General features: G+C 43.6%; 1 protein-coding gene across 5 annotated transcripts in view; it reads right to left on the bottom strand.

Annotated features, from left to right (window-relative positions):
* The window catches only part of LOC107382218 (rab11 family-interacting protein 4B), a 73,713-nt gene that overhangs the window by 9,785 nt on the left and 38,073 nt on the right, over positions 1–25,855 (bottom strand). For 4 of the 5 annotated variants that reach the window (XM_054751646.2, XM_070553743.1, XM_054751641.2 and 1 more), the window contains 10 exons: positions 17,846–18,087; positions 17,287–17,472; positions 11,808–11,942; positions 7,248–7,283; positions 6,301–6,400; positions 4,023–4,126; positions 3,791–3,931; positions 3,570–3,651; positions 2,740–2,877; positions 2,440–2,598 (listed from right to left, as the gene is read on the bottom strand). In XM_054751646.2, coding sequence (XP_054607621.2) covers positions 2,440–2,598; positions 2,740–2,877; positions 3,570–3,651; positions 3,791–3,931; positions 4,023–4,126; positions 6,301–6,400; positions 7,248–7,283; positions 11,808–11,942; positions 17,287–17,472; positions 17,846–18,087 — 1,323 coding nt within the window. The remainder of the gene's footprint in view (positions 1–2,439; positions 2,599–2,739; positions 2,878–3,569; positions 3,652–3,790; positions 3,932–4,022; positions 4,127–6,300; positions 6,401–7,247; positions 7,284–11,807; positions 11,943–17,286; positions 17,473–17,845; positions 18,088–25,855) is intronic. The other variant, XM_054751642.2, reaches the window with a different exon arrangement.

Here is a 25,855-nt window from a genome sequence, read left to right as displayed (position 1 = left end):
ATCTACAATAATAGAGCCTAGTCCCATCAATTAGATATTCATGTGACATCATTTAATGTCATTTTCTCAATCAGAAGAGAGCATGAACTGTTGCTATAAAAGCAGAGAAAAGCTGCTATGGAAGCCTGGATGTCCATAAAGGCAGTCGGTGTGCATAAAATGTGTTTTTAAAGGAAGTTGGACAGAAACTAAAAAAGGAAATATTTCTGGTTACCGGCCCACAGGAAACACAGAGTTTCATAACGAAAAACACAACCAGGTGAACATGAGTTTAACCTTTGGAAAGAGTTGAAAACATGACTTTAGAGTACGTTTGCACCGTGGAAAGTCAGAATCTTTTTTATAGAAACAGTTTTCCTTGATTAAGTTTTGTGATCATTTGGAGCTGAAATGAAAGACATCTTCCATTTTGTTTGCACAGTTTTACTCAATGCTACAACTCTGCATGAGAAAACCACTTCATTTGAACCTGTTTTGTTCTACAGGCCCCTGGTCTTCTGTGACTGAACAGAGGAATATTAATAATTCAGTTTACCCTCAGATATAAAAACACGCTTCTGTCTTTGTGAAAATACAAACAGCTGACAGAATACCTTTAGCCTAAGCGGTAGAGCCCTGCACTGAAGCCCTAGGCCCTCGGGTCGGACCGGCCAGACGGCCCTCGGGCCGGGCTTCGGGCCAACGACTGTGTAATTACCTCGGACACGGGCCGGGCCGGGCGCCTTTATTTTTAATCAAATTCATTAAAAAAATTTTCAAACAAAACGCAGCAGTAGAGCCCTGCGCGGGACTGTTTTCTTCATCCCGCTCCTGCCCGCTCCCGCTGAATTTCTGACCATTACCGCCTGCAACTGCAACGTGTGTGTTACACTCCCGCTCACGTCCGTAGCGTGCATGTCTACTCCCGCCCGCAACCGCAAAACTCGGAGAAATTATTACCTCACAATAAAAGAGATGTATTGAGTTTGCGTCCTCTCTGGTCCTGGAGAAAACATGTCACAACCCGCGGCTCTTCCATCCATCTGATGCGGCTCTCTGTGCTTGTAAAATAATGAATGGATATTTAAGTAAAATGCTTTATATTTTACTGAATTAATTTTACATCTGTATGCCAATTCTAAATGTAAAGGTTGTCTGCGTAAACCTGAACAGGTCCAACCCGGTCTTACTGTGAGACCGAGTTGACGCGTCACGCTTGTGCGTAATCATATGCGCTTTCTGAGCTGAAGAGGATGTGAGATTCTGGGCTTCTCCTCAGACGGCTCCTGGATGTGTCGCACATTGGAGACAGGAACAAGCGCTGTTCAGCCAAAGTTTCATAATCAGGGAACATTTTCTAAGTGACAAGTCTCTCTGAGCGACAGGGTTTGGAAAACACTCGCTTCAGTGGGAGGAAGCTTCCCGCATGCGCTCTGGTTCTGTGATGCGCTCCAAGCCAATCTCCACAACTTCAGCTCGCTGTGCACATACGCGCTGACAGCGAGCTGCGCAGCGCAGCTCAGATGTTCAGATGGGAATCTTTTCTTGGGTGATTTAGCTACATCTGCGATGTGTGTAGAATAAAATGTCAGTTCGTCTGCATGCGTCGGGGTAATTATTTCTATTCTTTCTCCGTCAAAATAAACCGTCAAATACGGGAACTATCCGGTCAACACAAGCCCTGCTTTTGACTGTTTTGTTTTTTTGTGAAAGTTGTTGGAAAGAGATCAAATTTAACTTGATTACCACCAGAGCCAGTGCGCCGTCATCTCCGTGATGGTAAATGAGGAAAAAACAAATTGATCGGATCCTGCACGTCTTTTAACACATTGGTCAGGATTGACACACTTTGTTTTCATTTAGTTGGTTAAAAAAAAAGTCGGGCTCGGGTCGGGCCAGAGAATCCTGAAAACCTTTTCGGACCGGGTCGGGCTGGGGCTCCACCCCCTCAGGCCGGGTCGGACACGGGCCCAGATTTTAGGCCCGTGCAGGGCTCTACTAAGCGGGTATTCTCATTAATGTTCATAAAACGGTTCAGCTTCTCTGAAGTCTTCATTGCAAAGTCAAAATATCAATAACTCACGTTGGGCGCTTTAGTTGTAAAACAAGGTTTTAAAAGCTGTTAAAAGAGACATTTATGAGTTGTTGTCAAACCGATTACCTCATTAGTAAAGTTTAACAAAAACGTACAGCCTAAAACCTCTGAGCGATGTTTGCCTCGGGTCAATCCAGTTTCTGGAGCCACAAAAACGCCAAAAGTCTTCATCGATTTATGGAAGTAAGACACTCTACATTCCTTTGGCATCACAAAAACCCCATTATTGGGTTACAAGCCTCAGTGCTGGCCGAGGAGTGAAAAAGACGAGCATGAATGCTGCTGTTTTATCTGTGTCTTAAAGCGGTTCCCTACACACACAGCATGTGACATGAAGAACAACGAGCTGAAGGGTTTATGCGTACCTGTTTGAGCCTCTTGACTTCGTGCTCCAGCTCCACCTCCCTGGTCCTGCTGTTGAAATCGGCGAGGCCAGAAGAGGAGCTGCGACTCCGGCCAGGCTTCTCCGCCTCCAGCTTGTAGAGCTGCAAGTGTTCCAGCTCCCGACGCAGATCCTCTATCAGCTTCACCGCAGAAGATGCGTGATGTTGTTATACAACACAGAGACAGCTTTTTGCAGGTACAACATGTCTAAATGCTACCAGAGGAGAAGATCAAGCAGCACCGCTGACTGGATCCTGGTCACACAGAGCGATTCCTCTCACCTCCTGCATGGCGTCCTTCTCTTTCTGGAACTGTTGGCGGTTCTGCTTCAGTTTTTCCATCATTTTCTTGTAGAGGTCCATTTCATCCTTCAGCCGCAGACTGGTGTCCTCCAACTTGTCCGTCATCCTTTGTTTCTCCTGAGGATGTGAAGAGGATGAGACTGATGCTCCTGACCGGGGTAGAAATACCCTGCCCCTAAAGCTTGGTTTATGCTCGACACATTCACTTTCCGCGCGGTGATGCGGCTCGCGGATGGAACGCGCTTCACAACTCGCAGCGTTTATGGTTCGTGCGGCTCGTCTCTGCGGTGAGCCAATATTCTCCCAAACTGTAGGGGGCAGCACGGAGCTCTACGGCATGCATCCAACACTACATCATAGTAGAAGTAGAAATTACTGTTTACAACATGGCATTCCAGCATTTTTTAACAGCGTCCTCGTCTTTTCCGACAGTGCGAGCTATTTCTCTCCAAGAATTATTAACAACACGTTGATCACGGTGATCTCTGAGAGCTGAATCATACAAATGTCTGTATTTACGAACCTCTGCCATACTAGTTCTTGCCGGTCCGCCATGTTTTTCCGCGTCCGACCGTCCTCGTGGTTAGAAAATTTCCTAGGTGTGCGTTGCAAAAATTTTGGGCCGTGCGGAGACGCGGTGGAGGGGCGTGGTTGTTAAAATGACGCAACTTTTCCGCGCGGAGCCGTGCGGACCTCGCGGACGCGTCAAGCATAAACCCACCTTAACTCGTATGGACCCCAGAAGCTGTATTATTTCTGACTATACTGACAAGACTGTGAACTTATTAGAAAAAACCAGCACAGCTCACCTCATCCAGCCTCTCTGTCTGTGACTTCAGGCGGATCATACTCAGAGACATCTCGCTATTGTCCTCCTCCAGACTTTTGTTTCTAACAACACAAGAGTCCAACAAGTCAGTGTCCTCCTCTCGAGTCAGTCACGATGCTTCTAAATGATCCTGGTCCATAAGCTAACTGTTGTTGTCCCAACACAAACAAGTGCATGCCTCTGTCAGTTTGTGCATCTCACCGACTCGTCAGCAGCTCCATTTGCGTGTTCTTGTCTCTTTCCATTTTGCTGAAAGCTTCTCGGTGTCTTCTTAGCTGCTCCTGCAGATTTTGCTCTGCACGAGTTTCTTGGTCCTTCAGCTGCTCCTCCAGCTCATTCACCCTAAAAGGAAATAGTTGTCATGCAAATGGTTTCTTTAGTGCAGCTGAACGGACCCGAGTCTGATTCTTCGATGCCAAATGACAGACTCTACCTGTGCACCAGCTGTGTGTTCTCCTGCTTCAGTTTAGACTTCAGATCACCATTCATCTGAATTTCATTTTCAAGTTCAGCTACCTTCTTCTCCAAGAAATTCACCTGAAATTGATCAGAGTAACATTCAGTAAAATGGCCATGTAAACATGATTACACGTAATATAAAACATGGTCAGATGACTGGAATAATAAAAGTTTTTATGTTTTAAAACTAGGGATGCACCGATGGATCGGCATTTGATCCCAATCGGCCGATAGCGCCCCTATCGGTTTTGATCGGAGTTTTCAAAATAGATCAAAGCAGACCGATCAGGTAGGGTTGTCACGGTAACCGGTGTAGCGGTAAACCCCGGTAAAAAAGTTGACAATAATAATAACAGTCTTGTTTTTAAAAAACTATATTATCTCGGTGGGTTACCGTGGCTGCAGTGTAGGCGCGGTGACCCTTACCAGCCACCGTATCATCTGCTGAAGTTGTCGGCGGCACATGCGCACTTTGTTGTTTACGACCAAAACTTTCTTGAAGCTAAAGCTGAAATAACGGCCAAAGGAGGAGACGGCAATGCTCAGGACATTTTTTATCCCTCAAAGAAGACAAAGTGGGAAGTACGGGCATCTTTTGGATATTTGAAGAATGCCGAGGGACAGCTGATAGAAGACGGCTATCCTGTTTGCAGCACGTGCAGAAAAAGTGTCTGTGAAAGGCAGCAACGCTTCAGATCTCATGACACATCTGCGTGACCATCACCCACAACTCTACAGTCAACGCAAGGCAAGCTAACGTTAGCGTTTTAGCTAAAATGCGTGATCCGAGGATTTGGGTTGAGGGAGAATGCAACGAGTCGCTATATAAAGCAGCCGCAGCGCCGCTACCTGCATATAAACCGTGTCGCGGACACCCCCATGTTGAAATGACGCTATGCATTACGGGGCTTCCAGGGGCAGATAAGAGCTGGTCTCTCCGAGAATAATTAGGAATTTAACAATGATTACTGCCTGATGACATTTTCCCACATCTGCAAAGCTCACTGGAAGGACACAAACCGAGGACAATATTTTCCTGATATAGGGTTTATTACTCAAGTAAGGGTAAAAAAGTATCTGATTAGAAGGCTACTTGAGTACTGAGTATCATCTGATCTAATATTTTTAAAATGATGACATCAAACAGACAATAAATAAGAAGTTATGGGCAAATATTGGTATTTTAAAGGCTAAAGGGAAAAAATGTAAACAAATAAACAAAATAATTACAAAATAACACATTTTAGGCAAAATTTAGACACAAACTGAGGACAATATTTCCTGACATACAGGGTTTATTTAATTGTCTGAAAATGTAGCACGTTTAAAAAAAATACCGCGATAATACCGAAAACCGTGGTAATTTTGGTCACAATAACCGTGAGGTTACATTTTCACACCGTGACAACCCTATTTCAGACCATTTTAGATTAGGTTACATTTCCTTTATTCCCAGATTATGTAGTTTGTAGCACTCAGTATGATGTTGTAGAAAATTACTGGCCAGTCCACGTGATCGGTATCGGTGATCAGCATTCTTTGATATCGGTATCGGTGATCGGCAGCAAAAAACCTGATCGGTGCATCCCTATTTAAAACAGAATAAAAAGATTTAAAAAGCACCTAATGATGAAATGGTATCAGATAATTTTGCATGATGGTTATTGTGAAGAGATTTATCACAATTATTTAAATGACCATGGTACATAAAAACATGTTGGAAAACTGAAATTTGTACACACAGAGTAGCAGCATGACTGGACTTACCAGCTGTTAAAGGGATATTCTTCCCAAAAATGAAATTTTGTCTGTTGACTTACTTCCCAGAGTTAGATAAATGGGAAAAAACAAATTTTAACCAGCCCAGTCATTCTCCTGACGCGACTAGCTTTAGCTTAGCATAAAACACAGTAAGTGAATGAAGCCAACTAGCATTGTGAGTAAAATAATCCTTAAATCACTCAGGAGTTCTGCTTGGTGACCTAAATAATCAGACTGAATGCAAGTGAAAATAATTAGTAACATAAAGGATGTTTTTTCTCCGTCTACGATGTCTTGCACATTGTAACAGTCGTCCTGTGTATTTTCATTTTAAGATGTGCATCCATCAGAAACAGGATTTGGAGTCGACGTACTTCATTCATAATGGAGTTTTCACCAGTAACGTTTGTTTTCTTCGCCGCAGAGAAGACTTATTCGCTTCAAACACAGACATGAACAAACATCCTGCAGAGGCAGAAACACATCCACACCTTCTCATTGATGTCCGTGTCACACGAGTCGATGCTGTCTCTGAAAAGGTCCTCGGTGCTGCCGTTTCTGCTGCTCAGGTTGCTGCTGTGGAGCAACTGCCTGCTCAGAGACACAAACACATCAGAGGTTTCTGCACAAGTCTGTGTTAGTGTGGACGAGTGTAGAAATAAATATGGTGCTGACACACACACACACACATGGTGTCCTGGACACAAACACAGGTTTGTGTGCACGTGCTCCTGCTCCATTATGGAGACTAAAAGAAACAGAGGAGGGAAGAAGAACAGACAGAAGAAAAGAGAAGAAAAAGGGAGCCATAGAGCTGAAGATGTTATCAAACTGGACACATACTCCAGGAGAGGAAACAGGGAGATGAAGCCAGACTTTATTGAATGCATTTATCAGCCCAGACAGGCTATTTTCACTCTGTCACTATAATTCAGTTTGAGGGTACAACCAGGACAAAAGCTTCAATATGAGATGTCTCACTCAGAACACAGCTGCTGCTGCAGAGAAGAACATGACAGTGTTTCCGCTCAGTGGCCAGTTGCAGATTAACCTGCTGCCAGAGCACACCTGAGAGATAAGAACGGTGTGAGGGCTTAGCTCCCTGTGTGTGTGTGTGTGTGTGTGTGTGTGTGTGTGTGTGTGTGTGTGTGTGTGTGTGTGTGTGTGTGTGTGTGTGTGTGTGTGTGTGTGTGTGTGTGTGTGTGTGTGTGTGTGTTTGTGCCTCTGTCAACAAACAGATCAAACACGTGCAGCACAGCTTGTATGAGGCCTCAGCACACAATCAAGTAACCTTTGATACCCCCGCGTGCGTACACACACACACACACACACACACACACACACACACACACACACACACACACACACACACACACACACACACACACACACACACACACACACACACACACACACACACACACACACACAGGATTACCTTCCAAAGGCTGTGCTGGAGATTTTTCTGCTGGGGCTGCAGAAACAACGACAGAAACAACAATCATAATGAATTTGACTAAAGTGGAGAAAGTGTAAAAATACTAGAAATGTGCATTTTTTTTACAGTTTACAAAAATAGATGCAAAAACATGATTCTCATGAACTGATGTTGATCTAAATGATCTCAAGATGCAGAATAAACCCATTACAACTGAATTTAGCCTTTTGTTTCCTCAAACTACACCCATTAGAAAACAATGAGCAACCCTTTTATCTGAAAGTAACGCGCTTTTGTTGAACTCTGACATTTATCAGTGTTTTCAAATGCAGACCCATGCCTTTACTTCCACTGAACTCATTTCTGCAATTTTCTCTTTGTTTCATCACTTCCACCAAAGCAGGTGAACTCTTTCTGCATCTCTTTCATCTCTGTAAATGTTTGCTTTTGCTCTTCTCCACATCATGAGCTCTAATGAAGAGCTCAATTACAGCACAAAACAGTGTAGCTCTGCATTTAGCAACATCATTCCACAAAGGGATACACTCCCCAGTGACACACACCTGTGTGTGTGTGTGTGTGTGTGTGTGTGTGTGTGTGTGTGTGTGTGTGTGTGTGTGTGTGTGTGTGTGTGTGTGTGTGTGTGTGTGTGTGTGTGTGTGTGTGTGTGTGTGTGTGTGTGTGTGTGTGTGTGTGTGTTGAGGTCAAGGGTAATGCTATAGGTGGTGACCAGAGACCATGTTACTGTTAATAATCTCCCTGACACAATGGCAGCTGAGGTAAGCGACGCCCTTACATAATAATTAATTAGCGAGTTCGTACACGAGCTTAATGGCTGAAGGGACACTTTGAGCACATTCAAGGCGAAAATAATCCACTTAGATTAAAAAAAAACTCCTAAAGTAAAACAATGACTCATAATCTGAGGGAACACAATAAAACAGAGCCACCCATCATCTGCTTCTACTCACTAGAGGGGGCCTGTGGTGGAGGCTTCATGTGTTGTTAAACCAGTTTCGCATCTAAAAATAACAAACACAAACAACTGTGCACAAAACACCGCTCGTGTGTAACATCAAGGCACTGATTTAACAACAAAACTCAGCCCAGCTTCCACGGATGAGGTTAGGAGTTTTGGTGTTTGCTGACTGGTAATTAGATTAAATAAGTTGTTAATTCTGCTGATCTTACAGGGAGGGCTGCTTCAACTCTTCACCTGCAAGCGTTCGTAACTCAGTAGAGCAGGAATTAGTCCACTCATATGAATGCCTTGTTAGTCGTGCTCTGGGAACAAGAAATCCCAGAAGCACCTGCATCTGCACTTATAACTCAGCTGGAGGAGAAAGCAGCTTCAGACAGCAGGATTTGGGGTCTTATTTTCTGATATTTGGACATCTCTCCTCTGATTGGCTAACAGCAAAAAGACTCAGTTTTCTCTTCAACATCAAATCACTTTTATTGTCACGTCACATGTGCAGGTACACTGGTACAGTACATGCGAGTGAAATTCTTGTGTGCGAGCTTCACAGCAACAGAGTTGTGCAAAAATACAGTAATGTAAAAACATGTAAAATATAAAAATGGCTAATCTAAATATACAAATGAATAAAGTAAACAATAAGATAAGAGATATGAAATATACAGAGGCTGGTATGTGCAAAACAGTGGCATTAATGTACAGTATGGAGCGTGTAATGTTGGAGTTTCAGTAGTGAGGGTGAGGTGTCTGCGATGTGTTCAGCAGTCTGATGGCCTGATGGAAAAAGCTGTCTCTCAGTCTGCTGGTTCTGGACCGGATGCTGCAGAACCTCCTTCCTGATGGAAGTAGTCTGAACAGTTTATGGCTGGGGTGACTTGAGTCCTTGATGATCCTCCCCGCTTTCCTCAGGCACCGCTTCCTGTAGATGTCTTGGAGGGAGGGAAGCTCACCTCCAATAATCCTTTCAGCACATTGATGTTCTATCTCCACAAATAACAAAAGCCTAAAGGTGTTCTGGGGCAAACTGGGGTGGTGACCTTTGAACTTTAGGGGCCTATCATTTCAAGTAAAAAATAAAATAAAATAAAAAACAGTTTTATTACTTGTCAGGTTTTCTGTCAATCACCTTAGATGCTAATTTAAGGCTGCTAATTGATCCAGATTAGTGATGGGAATTCTTTTGGCTCAGCTCACCAAAAAGAGCCGGCTCTTTCGGCTCCCAAGTGGCTCCTCAGATTTTCTGTTGCGTAGAGTACATTTATAACCAAAATAATGCAAAACTATATGTAAAATGATTTACTAATGTAAAAAAATGCAATATATCAAATATTTATCAGTTCTATGGATTTCATAACTGATCACTTTGAGAAATCTCCACTTTTCGACTGCTGGCGCTCATTTTCTCACCTCCTTCGTCTCTCTCTCTCTCTCTCTCTCTCTCTCTCTCTCTCTCTCTCTCTCCTTCCTTCTCTCTCTCTCTCTCTCTCTCTCTCTCTCTCTCTCTCTCTCTCTCTCTCTCTCTCTCTCTCTCTCTCTCTCTCTCTCCTTCCTTCCTTCCTTCCTTCCTTCCTTCCCTCTCTCTCTCTCTCTCTCTCTCTCTCTCGCCTTTTTCCTCCTCCTCATTCCCTCTCGTCTCAATCACATATGTTGACCAATCACCTGTAGCTTTCACCAAAGCAGGAGGGGAGGGGGGAGGGAAGGGGACGGCTCCCGTTGTTCACTTCAAAGAGCCGGCTCTTAGAGCCGGTTCGTTCGCGTCCGACACATCACTAATCCAGATGTCGGGGCGTGGTCTTCTAGTTGTGAATAAATTTGGGAAAATGTCGGGGAAGAAATTTAAGAGCGGTGCTCGGAAACGGAAAGCCCTTCGTGAGAAGGAGCTTCGAGACGAAGAAGTTAGAAAGAAAATACCTAAGCTGATAGAAATTTTTAAATCTAAAGCAAAAGAAGTTGGACGTAGCTCGCTCACTGACACACCGGGCAGAGAGGAGGATACTGCGCCGGCAGGCACGGAGCAGGCCGCGCAGCGTAGAACCACAGCGGGGGAGAAGGATCAGCAGACAGGAGGAGCTTGGAGCCGGCGAGCAGATAGAGGAGGTAGAAGATCCTTACAGTAACGATCCGGGCCGCTGGGGAAACATCGTCTCTGAACATGTACGTCCATGTCAGCAATGTGTCGGCAGTGGAGTTACTGAAAGTTTTAAGACAGCGGAATCTCCACTCAGTGTTTCCAAACACAGACACTGCTCTAAGGCTATTCCTGGCTTTGCCGGTGTCCAGTGCAAGTGGAGAGCGATCCTTCTCCAAGCTGGGCTTGCTAAAAAGTAAACTGCGCTCAAGCATGCAGCAAGACAGTCAGTAACCTCACTCTGGTGTCCGCTGAGCATGACATCCTTCCAAATTTGGATTTTAAGGACATTATCACAGCTTTTGCTGCAAAAAAGACCAGACGAAAGCACTTTTAAGTGTTCAGGTCTTTGTTTACTGCTTTCCAGTAACATGCACAGGTTTGAAATCACTGTAACTTTTCATTGATTTAAGAGAAATATGAGATTTTTTTAGACGACATTCGACTGCAGATCTTCTTTAAATGTAAATCAATAAGCACTTGCTGACATTGGCCATGTTGCTGTTCATGGTGCTGAAAGGAGTGTGTGTGTGTGTGCATGCGTGCGTGCATGCATGTGTGTATGCCCATGTGCATGTCCTAAGCTTTGTTATTTAAAGAGAAGGTCCTTGCACTAACCTGTTTGCTGCTGTTCTTTGTTTCTGCTGTTATCACTGTTTGATTTTTGTGCAGAGGTGATATGGTGGTAATTTCCCACTATTTTTTAAATGCTTTATGGTGTTTAGTAAAACTTTCAAATAGCTATGTTGGCTTTAATAATGTATTTTCAATTGTTAGCATGGTACTTATCTATCAAGCTTGGGTCCTCTACCAGAGTTCTGGTGCTTGAGAGATCTGTGCAGCATCTTAGCTGAGACTGAGATGTCTGATGTATTTCCTGGGATCTGCTTTAGTCAGTCCTCCAGTTTGGGGATTACTGCCCCAAAGACCACAAGTATATATATATATATATATATATATATATATATATATATATATATATATATATATATATATATATATATATATATATATATATATATATATATATATGTATATATATATAACACGGGGGGGGGGGGGGGGTTTAAGGGTCGTGGGGGCCTACTGAGCCTCCTTGGTTAAGGCGGCCCTGGCTATTTAATGGAGTTGCTAATGCTAACACTTAGCTTATTCTAGCCTAGACGTTCTCTGCTGTTTCCTGGATGCTAAACCAACAAGAGATTTCACTGTCATGCGTCAAGACAGGTGAGTCTATGAATGTTAAGTGACAGTGTGACATAGATCTGTCAGGCTTTTCTAATCCCAGAATTTCACCTTCTATTCTACCAGAAGCTAATGCAGGAGATAGGTGTGGATACTATTTTCATATTCAGACTGCATGATAAACTTGGAGTAGCATGTAACAGCGTCATTCTCAAAAATAATAGTAATGTTTTTGCTGTTAGACTGTGTGTTACTGTGTGTGTGTTACCTGGTAGCCCTGAGGTGTTTGAGACGAGCCTCGAGGTCATTCAGCATGTTGACCTTTTTGCTGCACTGAGAACAGTAGACGTCCATGAGGTCTCCTGAGTAATGCTGACGCACTTTACGAGGTGTCTGACCTGCACTGTACACACACACACGCACACACACACACACACACACACACACACACACACACACACACACACACACACACACACACACACACACACACACACACACACACTCTTAGTGCCGAACTGACAGGTGATCACTGCTGAAACAGAAAGTGAGTTCATGGCTGAACAATGGTTGTAATGACCTGAAATTACATCACAGCCAAGAATGTTCATCACTGACATGGAGGGTACTGGAGGTGTGACAAATGCACGAGTAACATCTTCTTTGCTCCTACATTTGTTTGCGTTTCTTGTTCGCACAAGCAGCAACAAAATGCACCTTCTCATCACAAGCTCACTTTGGCTGTGGTTCCACTTGAGGTGAAGTCAAGTTAAAGTCCCATTAGTTGTCACACACACAGGTGTGTGTGCGAAATTTGTTCTCCGCATTTGACCCATCCCCTGGGGGAGCGGTGAGCTGCAGACACAGCCGCGCTCGGGAACTATTTGGTGGTTTAACCCCCCAATCCAACCCCTTAATGCTGAGTGTCAAGCAGGGAGGCATTGGGTCCCATTTTTTCAAAGTCTTTGGTATGACCCGACCAGGAATCGAAACCCTGATCTCCCAGTCTCAGGGAGTACCATCACCTGTAAAAACTATGTGCATCCATGACTAACCCATTCAAATAACAACAGACATTTGTACACGGTTAGTTTTTTATTGGTGGGGAAACCTAAGTAAAAGGTAAATGGCCTGCATTCGTATATCATCTTCTTAGGGTTCTACAACGCCCAAGGAGCTTCACAACACAATCAAGGTTGGTTTATGCTTGACGCGTCTGCGAGGTCCGCACGGCTCCGCGTGGAAAAGTTGAGTCATTTTGCGTCATTTTAACAACCACGCCCCTCCACCGCGTCTCTGCACGGCCCAAGATTTCCGCAACGCGCACCTCGGAAAATTTCTAACCACACGGACGGACGGACGCGGAAAAACATGGCGGACCGGCAAGAACTAGTAAGGCAGAGGTTCGTAAATAGAGACATTTGTATGATTCAGCTCTCAGAGATCACCGTGATCAACATGTAGTTAATAATTCTTGGAGAGAAATAGCTCGCACTGTCGGAAAAGACGAAAACGCTGTTAAAAAATGCTGGAATACCATGTTGTAAACAGTAATTTCTACTTCTACTATGGTGTAGTGTTGGATGTATGCCGTAGAGCTCCATGCTGCCCCCTACAGTTTGGGAGAATATTGGCTCACCGCAGAGACAAGCCTCACGAACCATAAACGCTGCAAGTTGTGAAGCGCGTTCCATCCGCGAGCCGCATCACCGCGCAGAAAGTGAATGCGTCAAGCATAAACCAAGCTTCAGTCATGCACCCATTCACACACTGGTGGTGATGAGCTACAATGTAGCTACAGCTGCCCTGGGGCGCACTGACAGAGGTGAGGCCTGCTGAGCACAGGCACCACCAGTCCCTTCGACCACCATCAGCCGGCAAGGCAAGTTCAGTGTCTAGCCCAAGGACACAACAGCAGAATTCTCTGGTTAGAGCCGGGATCAAACCTGCAACCTGGACAACCCGCTCTACCTCCTGAGCTACTGCTGCTACTTGTGCTAACACAAACCCTTCAAATCTTCATCTAAACTCGCACTTTATTATTTTTTCTTCTTCTTTTGATTAAATGAAGTTTTAAATGCTAAAAAACAAGGTTGCATATCTGCAGCTCACGGTCTGTAGTACTTCTTTTTGCACAGTTGACAAAAACTTCATTTTGAATTTTAATTACTCATTTTGGTCAGTCTTGTCTGATTAGTATGCGTGTGTTGCCAGTTCATCAGCTGTGAGGAACACTCCCATTAAACACGAGGCTTTGATGAATATTAATGTTGCCTTGAGGCTAAGGACTCCTAAACTGCCCTTCCTCACTGATTGGGGACTCGACTCCATGAAAGACTGATGGAGTTTAAGCTACTTAAATAAACAAGTTTTTACGTAATACTGCAGCAAGACAAACTTTACAAGCAGACACAACATGCACCCATGTAAAATAGGAGGGTGGGTCATAGTAACCATGGCAACCTGATGTCATTGCTTTACATGCTGCTATAAACTGTAGCTGTAATCAGGTCCAGGGAACACACCGATTGCTCGAACGTTTTCCCCACATTTAGTTATCCTAGTATTTTAGAGGCCAAATCCTGCAGATAGAAAGGCGTTTTTTAATTAAAAAATCTGTTTGCAAACCTTAAAATGTTCACGTTGTTTGAGGTGGGATTTAGTGGAAGTGTTATTATAACATCTCACCTGTTGTCGGTAGCTGTAAGAACAATTCCAGTTGGGAGAAATAGAGATTAGTTCTGATCAAACAGTGTTAAAAGCAAGTTTTAAAAACAGCACTAATGTTTAACAATTCCAAATAGTTCAAGCAAATACTATTTATGATATTTAAATAACCGTCAAGTTGACATTTCATGGTTGTTTTGGCAAAATTATAATGAAATTCCAGCCAATTCCATAAATACCCAAATAATTCCATGTGGAGTTTTTCTTTCTCTGTTGTGAAGTAACGCTCTATAGCTGATCCATCAGACTAGCCCAGTCAGAACTAATCATCTCTGTTATTCAGAACACAGGTTGTTATATCTGCAACATCTTCTACCAGGGTGGTGCTCCCCCCTATCTGGCCACGCTCCTGAACAGACATTCCCCATCACGCGCTCTGCGCTCCTCTGACCAAGGCCTGCTCGCTGTCCCTCGTTCTAGGTGTCGTACTCGCGGGGACCGGGCTTTCTCAGTACTGGCACCATCACTATGGAACCAGTTGCCACGCTCAGTTAGGCTGTCCCCATCTCTGCCAGTCTTCAAGAGTCGCCTAAAAACCCACCTCCTCCGCTTGGCGTTTCCTGAACATGTTTGAATTTGGCCCTCTTTTATGTTGATTTTATCTCACAGTTTTCATTGGTTCACTCTATCCCTTGTTTAACACATTTGTCCTGTACTAGAATGTTTCACCTTTTTTTGTAATTTGAATTGCTTTTATTTTCTGATTTATTCACTATATTTAACTTTGTACTGTACCATGTTCAGCGCCTTGGGCTTCCTGACAGGGTTGCGGAAGGCGCTTTATAAATAAAGCTTTGATTGATTGATTGAGGTAACATATTTATTTTTCATATACTTTTAACAGGAAAACACATTAAATATATCTGATGTATCCCTTTAATTCAATTTCAATCCTTTGTTCTTGTGATTACACCCGAGAATAATGAAGCACTCACTGTTTTCAGCCGGAATTGAGTTAACTGAATAACGGTTTTATTTTAAAGTAACACTGAGTGGTTTTTAACTCTTTAAGCTATTGATTTCAAACTGGTTTCAGTGGTTCTTGAGCCAGAAACCTGAGCAGCTTCCCATTGGACAGCACTTTGTCACTCTCTGCTAACCAGAAACTTACCTGTTGTGGGTCAGGTAGGAACACTAGTGGGAGGTCTCTACCTGCTTTATATAGCAACAGCTGTTTATTGTGCTGGTGGGTAAAATAAAGGCTAGCAGCTAGCTTGTTCAGTTCAACGACCATCAATAAAAACACAAGAAGACAAAAGGGAAGACTTTTGCTTTTGTTGTTGGCATCGTAGTGGGGCCTGGGAATAAAAGTGAGAGCGTAATACATTTGGAGTTAATTTTTTTTTATTGAACCTTTATTTAACCAGATTAGTCGACGAGGTGAAGCAGAAGCCAAAGTGAACATTGATACGGCCTACACTCGTTTGAGGGAGCTGAAGAAGGTTACGAAATCTGTCTGATAGTGATTTGCGGTGTTCGAATTACAGGGGAGCCAGGGGGAGCCCAGCTCCCCCCTAAAGTTGATGGGTTCCCCTAGAAGCCTTCAACTGACACATCCAGGGGGAGCCCCAAAAAAAAGATCCTGTCCCCCTCCACCGACCGCACTTATGGCCATAGTAAAGGTGGAGGGGATCGGACAGACCACTCCCTCCTGTCACTCTCACAGAAAAAGGAGGTCATAAGCAAGATGATGTCACCCAACATAATAATGAAGGTGACTGGATTGACGACTGCAGGCAGGGTTGTTTAACGACAGTTGTAATTCTGCTTTCCACCAGTAGGAGGGAGAAGTGGGAAACATATTAAGAGCTGCTTTATTTGATTCAAGGATTTTTTTTTCTGTCTATATAATAGACCCTTTTACTGTTTGTAAACAATATGACGTCAGCGAGAATGCGCGCGCAGCTTGGCAACAGAGAATGGCGTTGTGTCAGGCTTTATCAAGCTACGCTGCGGGGTTATCACCGGCAAATCTTGAATGTTATATTATTAAACTCACTTTAACGAATGGCAACAGACTCCCGGATCCCTGTGGCATTACGGATTGGGTGGAAGATGTAGGTGCGTGGCCAGATATCCAGTGGCCCGATATATATACGTTTTTAGTGGAGAGGCCCAGTAAGTACACCCGTGAGAAGCTACGGGCATACAAATCGTTAGATGCATACAACTATGTTGTCTGTGGCCACGTACAGAAAGTAAAATATCACGACATAGACTCTGAGTTTTGCATCTTGAAGGCAGAAGTCCTTCCTAGCCAAAGACAAGGACACAAGACTGCTATGTACGAGGCTTGGGTCATAGTAAACACACCAGAGAACTACGTCTTCACAGCCAACTGTACCTGCATGGCAGGGTGAGTATAGCATAGGTTTCTTTTTTTAGCGTGCTCAGAGTACAATCGTGTTAATTTTAGAGAAATACAGTTTATACTAATATGCAGTGGGAAAATACAGATGAATTAGAATGAAATGTTAATTTGAAGCATGAAATAAAGTGTTTAAATTTATATGTAACCTTAGTACATAATTACCTTACCTGATATAAAATGGGCGCTACAAACTCGAGCATTTCGGATCGTGTTTTCAGTCCAATTTTCATCAACCTTTTTGATGGCTTGCAGCCACAGACGCCTCCGATTTTGTTGAAATGGATGTGCTCCCTTCGGAATTCTGTACAGTTTTAGTTCACTGCTTGAAGAGAAGCCATTCTGGCATCCATACACGCAACAACCCGACATTTTTATGTGCTCAGAACTTCAAAACAAAGGGTTTAAAACGCTGTTTTAGTATCGAGTGTGAATGAGGAAGCCTTCACTCTCGTTGCCAGGCTGCGCACGCAACTTTTGATGACGTAGGCAGTAAAAGGGTCTATAATAAATGTTTTAACTTGCCCACTTTGGTAAAGTTAGATAACTCCTGTTGTACACATGATATTTAATAAACAGCAGAAAAACTTTATTCATAAAGCTTGTTTAGCACAAACAGAGTTGACTAATAAAGCCTCAACAGCTGAGATACCTGGATGGAACGGAGGAGCCGAGGTCGGAGCAGCCGTTTGTACGAGTCTCGTCGTCTGGTGAGGGGCTGCTGGCTATGTAATCAGGCTCCTCTCCCTCTCCGTAGTCCTCAAACTGCTCCTCGTTCAGAGAAGCCGAGGATCGGGTTGATAGGTCAGAGGTCACAAAGATGCTTGCCGGTGGACACCTGTAAGAGGAAAAAATTAGTTTCAAATCAAAGGAACCCTCTCATGTAAACTATTAAGATACCTCTTCTAATATGTGATGACGTTTTAAAATATTTTTCAACATATTCTTTGGTTTGAGTCCGAGGACTGAATTTTCTCCCGAATATCAACTGCAGACTCCAGCAGAAACCAAGACGGATGCTGCAGCAGGTAGCAGCTGTGGGGCTGAAGCTTTAAAGCTTTAAAATCACATTTGTCAAAGATATTTTCTGTCAAATACTTTTTGAGAACACGATCTAAAACACATCAAAGAGAAGCACAGAGCTGAAAAAACATTTTGCTCTGGATTTCAGAGACATGATGAAGCAGACAGAAACCAGCAGCGGTGCTTACTTCTCCCCAGTGAAGAACAGCTCTCCCAGTCCGTCCTCCTTGTCTCCCAGTCTGCTGGGACCGTCTGATGTCTCTGACCCCAGGGAGCTCTCCACAGCGCTGTCTCGGTCCGATTCTCTCTCCCTGCCCTGATCTGCCACGCCCCCCTCCGACTCTCCCACCTCTTCAGTGAATGACTGGCTCTCAGGGTCGGGCCCAGGAGAGGTCCGAGTGCACATGATGACCTGCTCCTTCTCACCACCCTGAAGAACAAGTAAAGGAAAGATGAAGATGGGCATACAAAAAAAAAAAAAAAAAAAAACAAAGATCTTCAACAAAATCTAAAACTAGACATTTGCATGATCTTTATCTCCACCCACATTTTTATGAAAACCAGTCAAAGTATCTGGGGACCACTGGTTTAAGAACAACGCATCTGTCTATAGATGTAATAAGTGGCGGCCATTGTGGCAAAATCTGGGGCTGGATGGTCTTTTAAAGAGGATTTTCTACTTTACAGATTCCTTCCTGGTGGGAGCGATGTGCAGCTCACACACCGAGAGTCTATCAAAGGGTTAGGGGTCCCACTCGGTCTTGTCTCTCAGAGAACGAAGGTCATCTCAGCATGGCTGGCTGAATCACGACAGGGTAAAGGGAGAGCCAAAGGCGATGGATAAATGAGACGGAGGTGTGTGGAGGAATGGAGCTAATGAGCGAGGGGAGAGAAGACAGGAAGCGGTGAAATAATAAAGGATTCCTGCAGAAAGGAGTCAGATGAAGTTTTCTGAGGTTTTGTCGTCTCCTGACGTGAGTAGCAGAGCTTTGATGTCGTAAAGAAGAATCAAATATGTCTGCATGGTAATTGTCTCTAAGCAGTCAGAGAGTCTGAAACTCCTCTCAGAAAATAAGAGGCACCCTCTGGAGGGGTCTGTACTGCAACTGCGAGTAAATGACGGTGAATCGGGAACTATTTCTGACACTGTGTGACTAAATTGTGAAAAGAAAATTTGCACAACTGTTGCAGTTTGTTTTCAATCCTGTTACGTGGCCCTCGTGACCTGATAATGCAGGAAAGCTTACAAACATGGTGTTTAATTCTAAACGTACATCATTTCATGCTGTTCTGCATCTGGTCAACAGTCACACCCCAGTGTGTTTCTGTCTGAGTTCACTCTACTTTGTCTAAAGCGTGGGGCGACGGTGGCACAGGAGTTAAGCGCTCGCCCCGTAATCGGAAGGTTGCAGGTTCGAGTCCCGCTCAGTCTGTCGCTGTCGTTGTGTCCTTGGGCAAGACACTCAACCCACGTTGCCTGCTGGTGGTGGTCGGAGGGACCGGTGGCGCCTGTGCTCGGCAGCCTCGCCTCTGTCAGTGCGCCCCAGGGCAGCTGTGGCTACATCGTAGCTCATCACCACCAGTGTGTGAATGTGTGTGTGAATGGGTGAATGACTGGTTGTGTTGTAAAGCACCTTGGGGGGTTCCATGACTCTAGAAGGCGCTATATCAAATACAGACCATTTACCATTTACCGTTTAAAGAAGTGAACCAGAAAGACTTTAGACTTTGAACATCTTAGGTGTGTTCTTGCTGTGTCGTGGTTCTAATTCCATGCTGTCGTTCTTTTTAAAACACAGAAACAGTTTTGTTTACCTCAGGGGTGTCAAATATATGGCCCGCGGGCCGGATCCGGCCCGCAAGCAGGTTAAATCCGGCCCGCGAGATGGTTGTGTGAACTTTATTTTCATACTTTACAATGTAGAGTGAAAATAAACGTATCTTTGTGAGCAAGTTTTCTCTGTAATGAGTATATATAAAACAAAGCTGCGCTCAATGCTCACACAAGAACTTGAATCACATCCTGAAGTTAGCCGCCACTCAGGATGTGACTTCTGATACTGATGTGCTGGTGAAAGCTAAAAGATGTAAAAGTAAAATGAGTCAAATATACTTTAAGTGCTGCATGAAACTGATCTAGCCATGTGATCTGTAAGCTCTTTGAATCACTAAGGAATGTTTTTTTATTAGTTGATTTTTTTTATTTTTTTCAAATTTTCAAGTACACTTCAGGTGTTGTACTTGTACTACACTGTCCTCAGGCTCCAGCCTGGTTTTATATTGATTGTATTAAAACAAAGAAAACAATCTGAAGTTTTTTTTTTTATTTACCGGTCCGGCCCACTTGGGACTAGATTTCCCTCAATGTGGCCCCTGAGCTAAAATGAGTTTGACACCCCTGGTTTACCTGTTTTGTCGCTACGTTTTGCCGGCGGCTGCAGGCTTCTTCGGGCTGACGCTGATGGTGGTGGAGAAGGAAGTGACGCGCCACCATCAGCGTCAGAAGCCTGCAGCCGCCGGCGAAACGTAGCGACAAAACAGGTAAACAAAACTGTTTCTGTGTTTTAAAAAGAACGACAGCATGGAATTAAGACTTTAGACTACTTAACACTCACGAGAAGCAGACTGACTCACCCTATTTCACACGTTAACACGTCTTTCTATGTAGAAGTGAAGTCAAACACACAAACAGAGGCTGTGGTGTTACAAAGGGCTGAGCGGGGGGTCTGAGACCGAGTCGCACACAAGGATAAAGGTCTCATTATCATTCCTGTGTGTGTGTGTGTGTGTGTGTGTGTGTGTGTGTGTGTGTGTGTGTGTGTGTGTGTGTGTGTGTGTGTGTGTGTGTGTGTGTGTGTGTGTGTGTGTGTGTGTGTGTGTGTGTGGCAACAAAGAAACACCATTGATTATTTCACTGTAACCATCTCAGAAAATCAATGGGTTTTTCATTGTTCCACTGATGGAAATGTTCCTGTAGTCTGGAGCATGCTCAGCCTGACCAGGTCAAACACCGACCTCCTCTCACATCCCGTGGCTTTTTATTCTCATTCTGAGTTTAAACAAATGAAACGTGTTGTAAAATATATATTAGGATTAAATCTGCAATAATCACTTGACTAACTTCAGTCTGTTTAATCTGAAGGGTCGTCAGGGTTGAAAACACCAAAACCTGCCAGAGTGACTGATGGTGGACGGCGTTGAGTGCAGGTGTTCTCTCCTCTCCCTACACGCTCCTGAGCAGCCTGAGGGGTTTAATGCGAGTTGACACCATCTGCTTTGTGTTTCTTCAGCCTAAATGAAACAGTTTCCAAACTGACAGCTGTTTTAATCTGAGACCTTCTGCAAATGTTCCTCTAATGCTGCCTGCTGCTCCTGTACGCCTCCTAAAGCTTGGTTTATGCTCGACGCGTTCACTTTCCGCTTGGTGATGCGGCTCATGGATGGAACGCGCTTCACAACTCGCAGCGTTTATGGTTCATGCGGCTTGTCTCTGCGATGAGCCAATATTCTCCCAAACTGTGGGGGGCAGCATGGAGCTCTACGGCATGCATCCAACACTACACCATAGTAGAAGTAAAAATTACTGTTGTTTACAACAGTTGTTAATGAAAGTTGAGAGCCAACTCAGCTTTTTTCGAATTGGTGTTGTACCTCCTCTTCGACTCACATCACCCTCTGGAACACAAACTTGGAGTAATCAAGACCCTACACCACCGGGCAGAACATGTTCCCTCTAAGCCGGAAGGGAAAAAGAAGGAACACACACATATAAAGGAATCACTTAAAACATGTGGCTATCCTAATTGGGCGTTTATAAAGTCAGCAAAGATGCACAGAAAAGAAGACCAGACACCAGCGAGGGAGGATAAGAAAGACAGACGCAACAACCTTGTCATCCCCTATGTAGCCGGTGTATCAGAGAAACTCAGGAGGGTTTTCTCCAAACACAACATACCAGTGTACTTCAGGCCCAGCAACACACTCAGACAGAAACTGGTTCACCCGAAAGACAAAACTCCTGAACACAAACTGAACAATGTGGTGTATGCTATACAGTGCACCGAGGAATGCCCAGACCTCTACATCGGAGAAACCAAACAGCCACTTCACAAGCGCATGGCACAACATAGAAGAGCCACCTCCACGGGACAGGACTCAGCAGTTCATTTGCATCTAAAGGACAAAGGTCACTCTTTCGAGGATGCCAACGTTCACATTTTGGACAGAGAGGACAGATGGTTTGAAAGAGGAGTAAAGGAAGTCATTTATATCCACTGTGAGCAACCATCTTTGAACAGAGGCGGTGGTTTATGACACCAACTGTCTGCCATCTATAATCCAGTTTTGAGATCCCTTCCCAGATGCCTCAACGCCCACGCATATCCTGGGCCATCTGACCTCAGGAATTCACATGATAGGGTGGGGTCAGGTTTCACAATGAGCTCACCCGAAACTCTGGCTGAATAGGACCCACACCCACCCTCACACCTTGGCTCATGTGTTTATGTAGAAGATCATCAGGGGGTCTTTTGTTCCCTCTTCGGGGGGAAACTCCCACTGGGTTTAAATCTGGGACTCTCCACCATTTGACCTTAGAACTGAAGAAGCCTCTCGGATGAGAGGTGAAACGTCTTCAAGCAACTCAAAGAAGTCCAGACGCTTTTCTTTCAAAACTCATTAGACTACAATGACCTGGATGACTGAGAACCTTCACAGACATTTGGTGGTGTTCTTGTTTCCACCAGGATCACAGCTTTTCCGTTTGTTCCCCTTCCTTGCCTTCACATATCGGTCCCTCATTTTTTCCCAGCATTTTTTAACAGCGTCCTCGTCTTTTCCGACAGTGCGAGCTATTTCTCTACCAGAACTATAAACAACATGTTGATCACGGTGATCTCTGAGAGCTGAATCATACAAATGTCTGTATTTACGAACCTCTGCCATACTAGTTCTTGCCAGTCCGCCATGTTTTTCCGTGTTCGACCGTCCGCGTGGTTAGAAAATTTCCTAGGTGCGCGGTGTGGAAAGTTTGGGCCGTGCGGAGGCCAGGTGGAGGGGCGTGGTTGCTAAAATGACGCAATTTTGCCGCGGACCTCGCGGACGCGTCAAGCATAAACCAACCTTTAAACTACCCAAACCGGGGCTATTGATGAAATATGGCTGTGTAATGGATTTTAGTGCAGCAATAAAGTTTTAGACCTCAGACACTCAACAAACATCAAGAGCATGACTGATGCTTTTTCTGTAGCTTCTGGATCATTTGTCAATATTCTAGTTTGTTTCATTACAATCGTCGCAGGACGCCTCCTCTCGTGTCTTCCACTTTGTCTTTTGCACACAGTTTGCCTGGCATGCTGTCATGGTCAAATAAAAAACAGGAAATAAAAGAAAAAGCAGCAAAAGTCCCTCAAAGCTTTAGAAGACCTGCAGAAGGGCTTCCTGGTGCAAAAATATTAGAAGCTGTTCTGGCTGCTTGAAAGTAAAGTATAAATGATTAAGACCTGTTTAAAACTCTTAGTCATTCAGATATTTTAGCTCAGATATTTTTCTTTACACCCATCATTACTTTTCTTTATGCCTCATAACAAACTTAGAAGTATAAAGGTATAAAATGGACAATATTTTTATTAAGTAAAAAACAGTTGTCTAGTATAAATGGATGCCTTGTGAGTCGATCTCTGAGGGTAATAAGCTCTGGCGTTCTTGTTTCAGGAAGTAGAAGTGAGTCAGAGGAGAGGGGAGCAGAACGCAGCAGGATTTAGAGTCTTAAGCCTGGTTTATGGTTCTCCGTCAGCTCCACAAGGGACAGACACGCACGGATTGACGGAAGCGTTTTGCTCTCATACTTCTCCGTCTCCTGGAGAGTGTTGCAAAGCAATTCCCTGGCAGGCCAACAGAGGGCGTAGCGCTGTTCTGTGGTATCCTGTCATGTATCGGTCCAAGATAGTGTGTTTATATTGTGTTTTTTGTATATGAGACGTTTTAACACGGACATATTTGTCTCTCATTCTCCTCCACCTCTTCATGCGCTCCCCACCTCTAAACCCATGTTTCCTGTCTTTTCCGTCCACAAATAAAACGCTTGCTGCGCATCTTTTCACTCCTCCGGTCACGGGGGAACTAAACGTTCATGTTTTTAGAGTTTTTTCGCGAGGTATTCTTCAAGCTTCTCCGTGTCTGCCGCTAGTTATCCTCGGCTCTCTTTATGTTTTTGAGGGCGCAATGGCGGCGCTGTAGACGACAGCCGCGTCCTGACCAATCACAAGCTTACGTTGTCCGTCTCGACTGACGGATGTTTAGAAAAGAGAGCTCGACTCCGTCCGTCCTTGCGGAGCTCTCCGGCAGGCACGCGAGGACATTGCGTGTCTCCGCACTGACGCAGATGGAGAAGCATGAATCAGGCTTTATTTCCTGATTTTCAGACACCTAGCCTCTGATTGGCCAGAGAGGAGGGCAGTATAAATGATCAAGGTGCTGCTCCGTATGTCCATCCAGTACAAAGGGGTTGTTTCAGCTGTGAATATTTATCAACAGAAACAATGGCTCCTCATTGCATCATATGAACACAGCCCTGAAACTCAAAACACTGAGTCATGTATTTTTAATGCTCCTGTTGTTGAGCCACATAGAGGCGCATTACAGCAGCGATGACGGTGACATGTACGCGTTGCCACTGCTGCAGGAATTAGTTACCAGGGAGGACAACAGGACATAATATCTTTACAAGACTAAATGTTTGTGTTTGTAAAGCAGGTGAGGAAACTTCCACCCACATGTGCACTAACAGGTAGCAGGTGTTCAGTGCTCCTGAAAAGCACATCAGCTTGGTTTCTCCATTTAACCGTCAGAAACAACCAACACCGTAAACAGTTTATCACACACTTATAAATGCTTGTGCCAAGGCTGGATATACCAAATAATGTATTAATAATTAACTGTCGACATGAGCAAGGTCATAAAAAACCTGCCAATAACTTAAATACAACAAATGAGACGATAATATAGGTTTACCAAGATATTTATACAGTTTGAAACATATTTACATGGAATAAAGGTGTATAAGGAGGGCAGAATTCCCTGGAAAAATCCAAACAGAAACGGAAACGAAGTAAAGCTTAATAAAAGAAAAGCTAGAAACAAGATTTTTACCTGGCTCTGACCTTCTATTAGGGGACACTAAAGTCCAGTGGATCATAAACCTCGAGATGGGCTTTAGCTGATGTACCTGACTACACCATAACATTATAAATATTCACATTTACTTGTTAGAAGGTAGTTTAATACTCTAATTTCCTTTAACGCCATTACTGTTGTTGCATTATGAAACGAAACAGATGATATAATGATTTTCATGTTTCAGTCTTACCGGCCTTTGTGCTGCAGTTTGACATGCGTTGCTGCTAATCATGTATTACATAAAGATGGCAAATATCAGCGGATCAATCAGCTGGCCTGGTTTTATTCCAGCTACATATCTGTTCTGTTATCGCTAACTTGTAAATATCTGTTTAGCTGTTAGTAAAGTGAAGTTTGGAACAATTTAGAAGAAGAAATCAAAGTAAGTACAAATATAAATGTGTTTAAAATGAATTATAAAAACATATTCTGAACAAGTATATAGTGGAAAATAGATGATTTATGTGGGTGTCCTTTATTCTAAGGAAAAGTAAATTGTATCAATTGTAAAAAGATGTTTTTTTTTTCTTTTTTTTGTTGGTTTTTTTCCATATGGTTTGGTGGTTTTTGGTTTTTTGGTGACTTGTACCATTTTGTTTGTTTTAATGCAGGTTTTGTGTTAGATTCAGAAACAAGTAAAAATTACTTGTATAAAGGGGTAGGGACATATAAGTTTCCACTTCAGCCTACTCCTTTTCAAACAGAGAAGAAGGGATGATGATATGTATTTTTTTCTGTTTGTGGTATTTAAAAAAAAAAGTATGTTTTCTTTGTTTGAAACAAACTAAACTAAACAAAAAAAAAATAGTTTTCACAATATTTGTTAGGCAGCACAAGTCCAGGAGAAGTTAACGCCAACATGACCAGAAAAGGGATTAGCAGTTCAAGGGCCAGATTATTAGGAAACTAAAATCTCCTTTAATCCCCAAAAAAACACAAATGGAGGAGAAAACATTCTAATAGGTATTTTCCATTATAGAGTTAAGGTCTTAGATAGAATCTGATGCTGTTTTAAGTTTTAA

Source organism: Nothobranchius furzeri, chromosome 7, assembly GCF_043380555.1.
Source record: "Nothobranchius furzeri strain GRZ-AD chromosome 7, NfurGRZ-RIMD1, whole genome shotgun sequence".
Taxonomy (NCBI): domain Eukaryota; kingdom Metazoa; phylum Chordata; class Actinopteri; order Cyprinodontiformes; family Nothobranchiidae; genus Nothobranchius; species Nothobranchius furzeri.
Note: the sequence above shows the minus strand (reverse complement) of the source record. Positions and strands in the feature narration are given on the sequence as shown.